The sequence below is a fragment of the Coregonus clupeaformis genome, unplaced genomic scaffold (genome assembly GCF_020615455.1).
Source record: "Coregonus clupeaformis isolate EN_2021a unplaced genomic scaffold, ASM2061545v1 scaf0822, whole genome shotgun sequence".
Lineage (NCBI taxonomy): Eukaryota > Metazoa > Chordata > Actinopteri > Salmoniformes > Salmonidae > Coregonus > Coregonus clupeaformis.
The window spans coordinates 109,875-123,608 of NW_025534277.1; the positions used below are offsets into that span (position 1 = coordinate 109,875).

The following is a 13,734-nucleotide window of genomic DNA, read 5'->3' on the forward strand; positions in this document are numbered from 1 at the left end:
CTCCTTTCCTCTCTTCCTCCCCTGCAGCTCCCCTCTCCTTTCCTCTCTCCTCCCCTCTCCTTTCCTCTCTCCTCACCTCTCCTTTCCTCTCTTCCTCACCTCTCCTTTCCTCTCTCCTCCCCTCTCCTTTCCTCTCTCCTCACCTCTCCTTTCCTCTCTCCTCACCTCTCCTTTCCTCTCTTCCTCACCTCTTTCTTTCTCCCTGCCTCAGTCTGTAAGCACTTTTAAACTGTAAAATTAAGGTTTAAATCAAAATATTATAACATTGAGTCCTTCTTCACTTATCGACCTTGGTGTGGGGGGTTTGGGTTAGGAAAGCTGTCCTCCCTGCACTCTCAAACGTACTCCGCTTACTGGAGATATCAACATGATGCAGATCCTAGAGAGAGAGAGAGAGAGAGAGAGAGAGAGAGAGAGAGAGAGAGAGAGAGAGAGAGAGAGAGAGAGAGAGAGAGAGAGAGAGAGAGAGAGAGAGAGAGAGAGAGAGAGAGAGAGAGAGAGAGAGAGAGAGAGAGAGAGAGAGAGAGAGAGAGAGAGAGAGAGAGAGAGAGAGAGAGAGAGAGAGAGAGAGAGAGAGAGAGAGAGAGAGAGAGAGAGAGAGAGAGAGAGAGAGAGAGAGAGAGAGAGAGCAGAGAGAGAGAGAGAGAGAGAGAGAGAGACAGAGAGAGAGAGAGAGAGAGAGAGAGAGAGAGAGAGAGAGAGAGAGAGAGATTGTGATTCTGTCCACTCAGAGCTTAACGTCTGTCTGTCTGTGTGTCTGTCTGTGTGTCTGTCTGTGTGTCTGTCTGTGTGTCTGTCTGTGTGTCTGTCTGTGTGTCTGTGTGTGTGTTGTCTGTCTGTCTGTCTGTCTGTCTGTCTGTCTGTCTGTCTGTCTGTCTGTGTGTCTGTCTGTGTCTGTCTGTCTGTCTGTGTGTCTGTCTGTCTGTCTGTCTGTGTGTCTGTCTGTCTGTGTGTATGTCTGTCTGTGTGTCTGTCTGTCTGTCTGTCTGTGTGTCTGTGTGTCTGTCTGTCTGTCTGTGTGTCTGTCTGTCTGTCTGTCTGTCTGTCTGTCTGTCTGTCTGTCTGTGTGTCTGTCTGTCTGTCTGTCTGTCTGTCTGTCTATACTCACTTCACAGCAGTCAGAGCAGAGACAGGGCCCCCTAGTGCTGCACTGATGAAGCTGTGATGCTTCAATCTAGTGGTTAGACCTGGTAATAACCTTTATCATAATACCACTGTTGTCTGAGTGGCATCACTCACAACATCCATGAATGGAAAATTGCCGATTTTAAATTGACTGAATTGACCTACTCCCTAGAACGTGATACGATGGTTGTCAGAGTGTTCTGCCACACCGTGGGGTTGTAGAAGGAGCTAGTGGTGTTATGGGAGGAGCCATTAGTGTTGTGGGTGGAGCCAGTTGGGTTGTAAGAAACACTAGTGAATAAGTGGGAGGAGCTATTTGGGTTGTGGGTGGAGTTAGTTGTGGGAGGGTCTATGTACTCACCATGGGTTTGTGGACAGAGCCGCCAGGTCTGTTGGTCTTGCTGACCCAGCGGTTGATGTGGTTGGAGATTCCAGATGCGAATCTGCGAGTTTCCTGTCTGAGGACCCCAGGGCTGCATGGAGCTGCTGCCTGATCCTTTTCAAATAGGCCTCTCTTCTTCGAAACCTCATCCAGCAGGAACAGGGTCCTCTGGGCAACGTCGGGAGAACGTGGAGACTCAGACTTCTACAGGTTTAGGGTTAGAGACAGGGAGGGTTAGGGTTAGAGACAGGGAGGGTTAGGGTTAGAGACAGAGACAGAGTTTTAATTGTAATTTTTAACCTTTATTTATCCAGGTTAGTCTTATTGAGATCAAATCTATTTTTCAAGAGAGACTAGGTCCAACCAAGACAGCAGTAGGGAAACAATGATTGAGACAAATATCAGACATAGGGCTCTATTTTCGGCTGGCGTTAAGGCAGCGCTAGTGTCAAATGCACTTTAGCCTCTTAAGGATCTGACCCTTTTTTTCAATTCACGCCTAAAATGACATCCCCAAATCTAACTGCCTGTAGCTCAGGACCTGAAACAAGGATATGCATATTCTTGATACCATATGAAAGGAAACACTTTGAAGTTTGTGGAAATGTGAAATTAATGTAGGAGAATTTAACACATTAGATCTGGTAAAAGATAATACAAACACAAAAACATGTGTTTTCTATTTATTTTTTTGTTTCATCAACTTTGAAACGCAAGAGAAAAGCCACAATATAATATTGCAGTTTAGGCACCATTTAGATTTTGGCCACTAGATGGCAGCAGTGTGTGTGCAAAATTTCAGATTGATCCAGTGAAGCATTGCAATACTGGACTATTTTGTATCAAGTCTGGCCAAATGTGCCGATTTGGTCAATTGATACATTTTCAAGTACATAACTATAGAGAACATACAAAAATTATATGGTAATACAAAATGTAAGTTTACACACTCCCAGGAATGTCATACATGATGGATCATTAGCTTATACACTAACTTTCACACATCTAGATGGCCGGGCGGGGTGGGTGTGGAGCCAGAGACAGCAGGGGTTCAAACTGTAGAACCCAGTTCCTCCATTTGAATATAAAAATGGATTTTATCAAAGAAACTATGCTACATTTTATCTCTGGGACCCTTAGGATGACAAATCAGAGCAAGATTACTGAATGTAAGTACATTATTTACCTTCAGAGGTGAATGAATCAAATCAGTTACTGTGATACGTTTTTTGATATTGTGCACTCTCCTCAAACAGTAGCATGGTGATTTTTCGCTGTAATAGGTACTGTAAATTGGACAGTGCAGTTAAATTAACAAGAATTTAAGCTTTCTGCCCATATAAGACATGTCTATGTCCTGGAAAGTTTGCTGTTACTTACAACAGTCATGGTAATCACATTAGCGCACGTTAGCTCAACCGTCCCATATACGGGACACCGATCCCATAGAGGTTAGTTAGCAATTTGGTACTGTAAATACTGGCGCATTTTCCAGCCCAGGTTCAGCAATATACCTGTATTATATCAGCTCTCTTGCGCTCAGATGGGCGGGTGGAAATATTTGAGGTGTGTCCTTAAAAACATGATCCAAAATGCTAATTTCAGGCAGTGCTGATAGGGATATTTAAGACCAACCAAAAGCTGGTTTTAGCGGTAACGCCGTTGGTAATGGCATGAATTTTGACAGCGGAAATTCAGCCTATTCAACCATGAGGCACACTGCCCATATGCACATGGAACAAGAGTAGCCTAATGTGTCTTTGGTGCCCGTATACTTCGTATTTAGAAACATAAAAAACTAATGTTTTTTACCATTTCGTTTTATTTGATTCAAAAACAAGCATAGCCTCCCCTCCTCTCAATTAAGGCTTTTTTGTTTGTCTGCCCAAAGCAATTGCGAAGTTTCAAGACTGTCGATAAAGGGTTTGGCTCCTGAGACCGCTTGGAAACAAATCTTAATCACCATTAAAATATACAAGTTGGAGAGGAGTAAAACAGTGAGTTGACATTCCCTTTTTATATATGCTATGAGTCCATGCCCATCATGAAATGACAGATGAGAATTTAGAAGTTTTCAGTTACCTGTAAAAATAGCTTATCTGTTTCATATGTTCAAAACCCAAGCCCTCCCTCAGGTCTACTATAATGAAGGCTGGTTCAACAACAACCCAAGCCCTCCCTCAGGTCTACTATAATGAAGGCTGGTTCAACAACAACCCAAGCCCTCCCTCAGGTCTACTATAATGAAGGCTGATTCAACAACAACCCAAGCCCTCCCTCAGGTCTACTATAATGAAGGCTGGTTCAACAACAAGCCCTCCCTCAGGTCTACTATAATGAAGGCTGGTTCAACAACAACCCAAGCCCTCCCTCAGGTCTACTATAATGAAGGCTGGTTCATCAACAACCCAAGCCCTCCCTCAGGTCTACTATAATGAAGGCTGGTTCAACAACAAGCCTTCCCTCAGGTCTACTATAATGAAGGCTGGTTCAACAACAACCCAAGCCCTCCCTCAGGTCTACTATAATGAAGGCTGGTTCAACAACAACCCAAGCCCTCCCTCAGGTCTACTATAATGAAGGCTGGTTCAACAACCCAAGCCCTCCCTCAGGTCTACTATAATGAAGGCTGGTTCATCAACAACCCAAGCCCTCCCTCAGGTCTACTATAATGAAGGCTGGTTCAACAACCCAAGCCCTCCCTCAGGTCTACTATAATGAAGGCTGGTTCATCAACAACCCAAGCCCTCCCTCAGGTCTATTATAATGAATGCTGGTTCAACAACAACCCAAGCCCTCCCTCAGGTCTACTATAATGAAGGCTGGTTCATCAACAACCCAAGCCCTCCCTCAGGTCTATTATAATGAAGGCTGGTTCAACAACAACCCAAGCCCTCCCTCAGGTCTACTATAATGAAGGCTGGTTCAACAACAAGCCCTCCCTCAGGTCTACTATAATGAAGGCTGGTTCAACAACCCAAGCCCGCCCTCAGGTCTACTATAATGAAGGCTGGTTCAACAACAACCCAAGCCCTCCCTCAGGTCTACTATAATGAAGGCTGGTTCAACAACAAGCCCTCCCTCAGGTCTACTATAATGAAGGCTGGTTCAACAACAAGCCCTCCCTCAGGTCTACTATAATGAAGGCTGGTTCAACAACAAGCCCTCCCTCAGGTCTACTATAATGAAGGCTGGTTCAACAACAACCCAAGCCCTCCCTCAGGTCTACTATAATGAAGGCTGGTTCAACAACCCAAGCCCTCCCTCAGGTCTACTATAATGAAGGCTGGTTCATCAACAACCCAAGCCCTCCCTCAGGTCTACTATAATGAAGGCTGGTTCAACAACCCAAGCCCTCCCTCAGGTCTACTATGATGAAGGCTGGTTCATCAACAACCCAAGCCCTCCCTCAGGTCTACTATAATGAAGGCTGGTTCAACAACAACCCAAGCCCTCCCTCAGGTCTACTATAATGAAGACTGGTTCAACAACCCAAGCCCTCCCTCAGGTCTACTATAATGAAGGCTGGTTCAACAACCCAAGCCCGCCCTCAGGTCTACTATAATGAAGGCTGGTTCAACAACAACCCAAGCCCTCCCTCAGGTCTACTATAATGAAGGCTGGTTCAACAACAAGCCCTCCCTCAGGTCTACTATAATGAAGGCTGGTTCAACAACAAGCCCTCCCTCAGGTCTACTATAATGAAGGCTGGTTCAACAACAAGCCCTCCCTCAGGTCTACTATAATGAAGGCTGGTTCAACAACAACCCAAGCCCTCCCTCAGGTCTACTATAATGAAGGCTGGTTCAACAACCCAAGCCCTCCCTCAGGTCTACTATAATGAAGGCTGGTTCATCAACAACCCAAGCCCTCCCTCAGGTCTACTATAATGAAGGCTGGTTCAACAACCCAAGCCCTCCCTCAGGTCTACTATGATGAAGGCTGGTTCATCAACAACCCAAGCCCTCCCTCAGGTCTACTATAATGAAGGCTGGTTCAACAACAACCCAAGCCCTCCCTCAGGTCTACTATAATGAAGACTGGTTCAACAACCCAAGCCCTCCCTCAGGTCTACTATAATGAAGGCTGGTTCAACAACAAGCCCTCCCTCAGGTCTACTATAATGAAGGCTGGTTCAACAACAAGCCCTCCCTCAGGTCTACTATAATGAAGGCTGGTTCAACAACAACCCAAGCCCTCCCTCAGGTCTACTATAATGAAGGCTGGTTCAACAACAACCCAAGCCCTCCCTCAGGTCTACTATAATGAAGGCTGGTTCAACAACAACCCAAGCCCTCCCTCAGGTCTACTATAATGAAGGCTGGTTCAACAACAACCCAAGCCCTCCCTCAGGCCTACTATAATGAAGGCTGGTTCAACAACAAGCCCTCCCTCAGGTCTACTATAATGAAGGCTGGTTCAACAACAACCCAAGCCCTCCCTCAGGTCTACTATAATGAAGGCTGGTTCAACAACAACCCAAGCCCTCCCTCAGGTCTACTATAATGAAGGCTGGTTCAACAACAACCCAAGCCCTCCCTCAGGTCTACTATAATGAAGGCTGGTTCAACAACAACCCAAGCCCTCCCTCAGGTCTACTATAATGATGGCTGGTTCAACAACAACCCAAGCCCTCCCTCAGGTCTACTATAATGAAGGCTGGTTCAACAACAAGCCCTCCCTCAGGTCTACTATAATGAAGGCTGGTTCAACAACCCAAGCCCTCCCTCAGGTCTACTATAATGAAGGCTGGTTCAACAACAAGCCCTCCCTCAGGTCTACTATAATGAAGGCTGGTTCAACAACCCAAGCCCTCCCTCAGGTCTACTATAATGAAGACTGGTTCAACAACCCAAGCCCTCCCTCAGGTCTACTATAATGAAGGCTGGTTCAACAACAAGCCCTCCCTCTGGTCTACTATAATGAAGGCTGGTTCAACAACAACCCAAGCACTCCCTCAGGTCTACTATAATGAAGGCTGGTTCAACAACAAGCCCTCCCTCAGGTCTACTATAATGAAGGCTGGTTCAACAACCCAAGCCCTCCCTCAGGTCTACTATAATGAAGGCTGGTTCAACAACCCAAGCCCTCCCTCAGGTCTACTATAATGAAGGCTGGTTCAACAACAAGCCCTCCCTCAGGTCTACTATAATGAAGGCTGGTTCAACAACAAGCCCTCCCTCAGGCCTACTATAATGAAGGCTGGTTCAACAACAAGCCCTCCCTCAGGTCTACTATAATGAAGGCTGGTTCAACAACAAGCCCTCCCTCAGGTCTACTATAATGAAGGCTGGTTCAACAACCCAAGCCCTCCCTCAGGTCTACTATAATGAAGGCTGGTTCAACAACCCAAGCCCTCCCTCAGGTCTACTATAATGAAGGCTGGTTCAACAACAAGCCCTCCCTCAGGTCTACTATAATGAAGGCTGGTTCATCAACAACCCAAGCCCTCCCTCAGGTCTACTATAATGAAGACTGGTTCAACAACAAGCCCTCCCTCAGGTCTACTATAATGAAGGCTGGTTCAACAACAACCCAAGCCCTCCCTCAGGTCTACTATAATGAAGGCTGGCTCAACAACAACCCAAGCCCTCCCTCAGGTCTACTATAATGAAGACTGGTTCAACAACAAGCCCTCCCTCAGGTCTACTATAATGAAGACTGGTTCAACAACAAGCCCTCCCTCAGGTCTACTATAATGAAGGCTGGTTCAACAACAACCCAAGCCCTCCCTCAGGTCTACTATAATGAAGGCTGGTTCAACAACCCAAGCCCTCCCTCAGGTCTACTATAATGAAGGCTGGTTCAACAACAAGCCCTCCCTCAGGACTACTATAATGAAGGCTGGTTCAACAACAAGCCCTCCCTCAGGTCTACTATAATGAAGGCTGGTTCAACAACAACCCAAGCCCTCCCTCAGGTCTACTATAATGAAGGCTGGCTCAACAACAACCCAAGCCCTCCCTCAGGTCTACTATAATGAAGGCTGGTTCAACAACAACCCAAGCCCTCCCTCAGGTCTACTATAATGAAGGCTGGTTCAACAACCCAAGCCCTCCCTCAGGTCTACTATAATGAAGGCTGGTTCAACAACAACCCAAGCCCTCCCTCAGGTCTACTATAATGAAGGCTGGTTCAACAACAAGCCCTCCCTCAGGTCTACTATAATGAAGGCTGGTTCAACAACAACCCAAGCCCTCCCTCAGGTCTACTATAATGAAGGCTGGTTCAACAACAACCCAAGCCCTCCCTCAGGTCTACTATAATGAAGGCTGGTTCAACAACCCAAGCCCTCCCTCAGGTCTACTATAATGAAGGCTGGTTCAACAACAAGCCAAGCCCTCCCTCAGGTCTACTATAATGAAGGCTGGTTCAACAACAACCCAAGCCCTCCCTCAGGTCTACTATAATGAAGGCTGATTCAACAACAACCCAAGCCCTCCCTCAGGTCTACTATAATGAAGGCTGGTTCAACAACAAGCCCTCCCTCAGGTCTACTATAATGAAGGCTGGTTCAACAACAACCCAAGCCCTCCCTCAGGTCTACTATAATGAAGGCTGGTTCATCAACAACCCAAGCCCTCCCTCAGGTCTACTATAATGAAGGCTGGTTCAACAACAAGCCCTCCCTCAGGTCTACTATAATGAAGGCTGGTTCAACAACAACCCAAGCCCTCCCTCAGGTCTACTATAATGAAGGCTGGTTCAACAACAACCCAAGCCCTCCCTCAGGTCTACTATAATGAAGGCTGGTTCATCAACAACCCAAGCCCTCCCTCAGGTCTACTATAATGAAGGCTGGTTCAACAACCCAAGCCCTCCCTCAGGTCTACTATAATGAAGGCTGGTTCATCAACAACCCAAGCCCTCCCTCAGGTCTACTATAATGAAGGCTGGTTCAACAACAACCCAAGCCCTCCCTCAGGTCTACTATAATGAAGGCTGGTTCATCAACAACCCAAGCCCTCCCTCAGGTCTATTATAATGAAGGCTGGTTCAACAACAACCCAAGCCCTCCCTCAGGTCTACTATAATGAAGGCTGGTTCAACAACAAGCCCTCCCTCAGGTCTACTATAATGAAGGCTGGTTCAACAACCCAAGCCCGCCCTCAGGTCTACTATAATGAAGGCTGGTTCAACAACAACCCAAGCCCTCCCTCAGGTCTACTATAATGAAGGCTGGTTCAACAACAAGCCCTCCCTCAGGTCTACTATAATGAAGGCTGGTTCAACAACAAGCCCTCCCTCAGGTCTACTATAATGAAGGCTGGTTCAACAACAAGCCCTCCCTCAGGTCTACTATAATGAAGGCTGGTTCAACAACAACCCAAGCCCTCCCTCAGGTCTACTATAATGAAGGCTGGTTCAACAACCCAAGCCCTCCCTCAGGTCTACTATAATGAAGGCTGGTTCATCAACAACCCAAGCCCTCCCTCAGGTCTACTATAATGAAGGCTGGTTCAACAACCCAAGCCCTCCCTCAGGTCTACTATGATGAAGGCTGGTTCATCAACAACCCAAGCCCTCCCTCAGGTCTACTATAATGAAGGCTGGTTCAACAACAACCCAAGCCCTCCCTCAGGTCTACTATAATGAAGGCTGGTTCAACAACCCAAGCCCTCCCTCAGGTCTACTATAATGAAGGCTGGTTCAACAACAAGCCCTCCCTCAGGTCTACTATAATGAAGGCTGGTTCAACAACCCAAGCCCTCCCTCAGGTCTACTATAATGAAGGCTGGTTCAACAACAAGCCCTCCCTCAGGTCTACTATAATGAAGGCTGGTTCAACAACAAGCCCTCCCTCAGGTCTACTATAATGAAGGCTGGTTCAACAACAACCCAAGCCCTCCCTCAGGTCTACTATAATGAAGGCTGGTTCAACAACAACCCAAGCCCTCCCTCAGGTCTACTATAATGAAGGCTGGTTCAACAACAACCCAAGCCCTCCCTCAGGTCTACTATAATGAAGGCTGGTTCAACAACAACCCAAGCCCTCCCTCAGGTCTACTATAATGAAGGCTGGTTCAACAACAAGCCCTCCCTCAGGTCTACTATAATGAAGGCTGGTTCAACAACCCAAGCCCTCCCTCAGGTCTACTATAATGAAGGCTGGTTCAACAACAAGCCCTCCCTCAGGTCTACTATAATGAAGGCTGGTTCAACAACCCAAGCCCTCCCTCAGGTCTACTATAATGAAGACTGGTTCAACAACCCAAGCCCTCCCTCAGGTCTACTATAATGAAGGCTGGTTCAACAACAAGCCCTCCCTCAGGTCTACTATAATGAAGGCTGGTTCAACAACAACCCAAGCACTCCCTCAGGTCTACTATAATGAAGGCTGGTTCAACAACAAGCCCTCCCTCAGGTCTACTATAATGAAGGCTGGTTCAACAACCCAAGCCCTCCCTCAGGTCTACTATAATGAAGGCTGGTTCAACAACCCAAGCCCTCCCTCAGGTCTACTATAATGAAGGCTGGTTCAACAACAAGCCCTCCCTCAGGTCTACTATAATGAAGGCTGGTTCAACAACAAGCCCTCCCTCAGGCCTACTATAATGAAGGCTGGTTCAACAACAAGCCCTCCCTCAGGTCTACTATAATGAAGGCTGGTTCAACAACAAGCCCTCCCTCAGGTCTACTATAATGAAGGCTGGTTCAACAACCCAAGCCCTCCCTCAGGTCTACTATAATGAAGGCTGGTTCAACAACCCAAGCCCTCCCTCAGGTCTACTATAATGAAGGCTGGTTCAACAACAAGCCCTCCCTCAGGTCTACTATAATGAAGGCTGGTTCATCAACAACCCAAGCCCTCCCTCAGGTCTACTATAATGAAGGCTGGTTCAACAACAAGCCCTCCCTCAGGTCTACTATAATGAAGGCTGGTTCAACAACAACCCAAGCCCTCCCTCAGGTCTACTATAATGAAGGCTGGTTCAACAACAACCCAAGCCCTCCCTCAGGTCTACTATAATGAAGGCTGGTTCAACAACAAGCCCTCCCTCAGGTCTACTATAATGAAGGCTGGTTCAACAACAAGCCCTCCCTCAGGTCTACTATAATGAAGGCTGGTTCAACAACAACCCAAGCCCTCCCTCAGGTCTACTATAATGAAGGCTGGTTCAACAACCCAAGCCCTCCCTCAGGTCTACTATAATGAAGGCTGGTTCAACAACAAGCCCTCCCTCAGGACTACTATAATGAAGGCTGGTTCAACAACAAGCCCTCCCTCAGGTCTACTATAATGAAGGCTGGTTCAACAACAACCCAAGCCCTCCCTCAGGTCTACTATAATGAAGGCTGGTTCAACAACAACCCAAGCCCTCCCTCAGGTCTACTATAATGAAGGCTGGTTCAACAACAACCCAAGCCCTCCCTCAGGTCTACTATAATGAAGGCTGGTTCAACAACCCAAGCCCTCCCTCAGGTCTACTATAATGAAGGCTGGTTCAACAACAACCCAAGCCCTCCCTCAGGTCTACTATAATGAAGGCTGGTTCAACAACAAGCCCTCCCTCAGGTCTACTATAATGAAGGCTGGTTCAACAACAACCCAAGCCCTCCCTCAGGTCTACTATAATGAAGGCTGGTTCAACAACAACCCAAGCCCTCCCTCAGGTCTACTATAATGAAGGCTGGTTCAACAACCCAAGCCCTCCCTCAGGTCTACTATAATGAAGGCTGGTTCAACAACAAGCCCTCCCTCAGGTCTACTATAATGAAGGCTGGTTCAACAACAAGCCCTCCCTCAGGTCTACTATAATGAAGGCTGGTTCAACAACAAGCCCTCCCTCAGGTCTACTATAATGAAGGCTGGTTCAACAACAAGCCCTCCCTCAGGCCTGCTATAATGAAGGCTGGTTCAACAACAAGCCCTCCCTCAGGTCTACTATAATGAAGGCTGGTTCAACAACAAGCCCTCCCTCAGGCCTACTATAATGAAGGCTGGTTCAACAACAAGCCCTCCCTCAGGTCTACTATAATGAAGGCTGGTTCAACAACAAGCCCTCCCTCAGGTCTACTATAATGAAGGCTGGTTCAACAACAAGCCCTCCCTCAGGTCTACTATAATGAAGGCTGGTTCAACAACAAGCCCTCCCTCAGGTCTACTATAATGAAGGCTGGTTCAACAACAACCCAAGCCCTCCCTCAGGTCTACTATAATGAAGGCTGGTTCAACAACAAGCCCTCCCTCAGGCCTACTATAATGAAGGCTGGTTCAACAACAACCCAAGCCCTCCCTCAGGTCTACTATAATGAAGGCTGGTTCAACAACCCAAGCCCTCCCTCAGGTCTACTATAATGAAGGCTGGTTCAACAACAACCCAAGCCCTCCCTCAGGTCTACTATAATGAAGGCTGGTTCATCAACAACCCAAGCCCTCCCTCAGGTCTACTATAATGAAGGCTGGTTCAACAACCCAAGCCATCCCTCAGGTCTACTATAATGAAGGCTGGTTCATCAACAACCCAAGCCCTCCCTCAGGTCTACTATAATGAAGGCTGGTTCAACAACCCAAGCCCTCCCTCAGGTCTACTATAATGAAGACTGGTTCAACAACAAGCCCTCCCTCAGGTCTACTATAATGAAGGCTGGTTCAACAACCCAAGCCCTCCCTCAGGTCTACTATAATGAAGGCTGGTTCAACAACAAGCCCTCCCTCAGATCTACTATAATGAAGGCTGGTTCAACAACAACCCAAGCCCTCCCTCAGGTCTACTATAATGAAGGCTGGTTCAACAACAAGCCCTCCCTCAGGTCTACTATAATGAAGGCTGGTTCAACAACAACCCAAGCCCTCCCTCAGGTCTACTATAATGAAGGCTGGTTCAACAACAACCCAAGCCCTCCCTCAGGTCTACTATAATGAAGGCTGGTTCAACAACAAGCCCTCCCTCAGGTCTACTATAATGAAGGCTGGTTCAACAACAAGCCCTCCCTCAGGCCTACTATAATGAAGGCTGGTTCAACAACAACCCAAGCCCTCCCTCAGGTCTACTATAATGAAGGCTGGTTCAACAACCCAAGCCCTCCCTCAGGTCTACTATAATGAAGACCTGGTTCAACAACAACCCAAGCCCTCCCTCAGGTCTACTATAATGAAGGCTGGTTCATCAACAACCCAAGCCCTCCCTCAGGTCTACTATAATGAAGGCTGGTTCAACAACCCAAGCCATCCCTCAGGCCTACTATAATGAAGGCTGGTTCAACAACCCAAGCCCTCCCTCAGGTCTACTATAATGAAGGCTGGTTCAACAACAACCCAAGCCCTCCCTCAGGTCTACTATAATGAAGGCTGGTTCATCAACAACCCAAGCCCTCCCTCAGGTCTACTATAATGAAGGCTGGTTCAACAACCCAAGCCCTCCCTTAGGTCTACTATAATGAAGACTGGTTCAACAACAAGCCCTCCCTCAGGTCTACTATAATGAAGGCTGGTTCAACAACCCAAGCCCTCCCTCAGGTCTACTATAATGAAGGCTGGTTCAACAACAAGCCCTCCCTCAGGTCTACTATAATGAAGGCTGGTTCAACAACAACCCAAGCCCTCCTCAGGTCTACTATAATGAAGGCTGGTTCAACAACAAGCCCTCCCTCAGGTCTACTATAATGAAGGCTGGTTCAACAACAACCCAAGCCCTCCCTCAGGTCTACTATAATGAAGGCTGGTTCAACAACAACCCAAGCCCTCCCTCAGGTCTACTATAATGAAGGCTGGTTCAACAACAAGCCCTCCCTCAGGTCTACTATAATGAAGGCTGGTTCAACAACAACCCAAGCCCTCCCTCAGGTCTACTATAATGTATGCTGGTTCATCAACAACCCAAGCCCTCCCTCAGGTCTACTATAATGAAGGCTGGTTCAACAACAAGCCCTCCCTCAGGTCTACTATAATGAAGGCTGGTTCAACAACAAGCCCTCCCTCAGGCCTACTATAATGAAGGCTGGTTCAACAACAAGCCCTCCCTCAGGTCTACTATAATGAAGGCTGGTTCAACAACAACCCAAGCCCTCCCTCAGGTCTACTATAATGAAGGCTGGTTCAACAACCCAAGCCCTCCCTCAGGCCTACTATAATGAAGGCTGGTTCAACAACAACCCAAGCCCTCCCTCAGGTCTACTATAATGAAGGCTGGTTCATCAACAACCCAAGCCCTCCCTCAGGTCTACTATAATGAAGGCTGGTTCAACAACAACCCAAGCCCTCCCTCAGGTCTACTATAATGAAG

The 13,734-nt window shown here is 47.4% G+C and overlaps 1 protein-coding gene across 1 annotated transcript in view; it reads right to left on the minus strand.

Annotated features, from left to right (window-relative positions):
• Positions 1 to 277: 277 nt before the first annotated feature.
• Positions 278 to 13,734, minus strand: part of LOC121560360 (ladinin-1) — a 104,785-nt gene continuing 91,328 nt past the window's right edge. Inside the window, exons 9-10 of the mRNA XM_045216846.1 lie at positions 1,487 to 1,711; positions 278 to 379 (exon numbers count right to left, since the gene is read on the minus strand). Of these exons, the coding sequence (XP_045072781.1) occupies positions 278 to 379; positions 1,487 to 1,711 (327 nt within the window). The remainder of the gene's footprint in view (positions 380 to 1,486; positions 1,712 to 13,734) is intronic.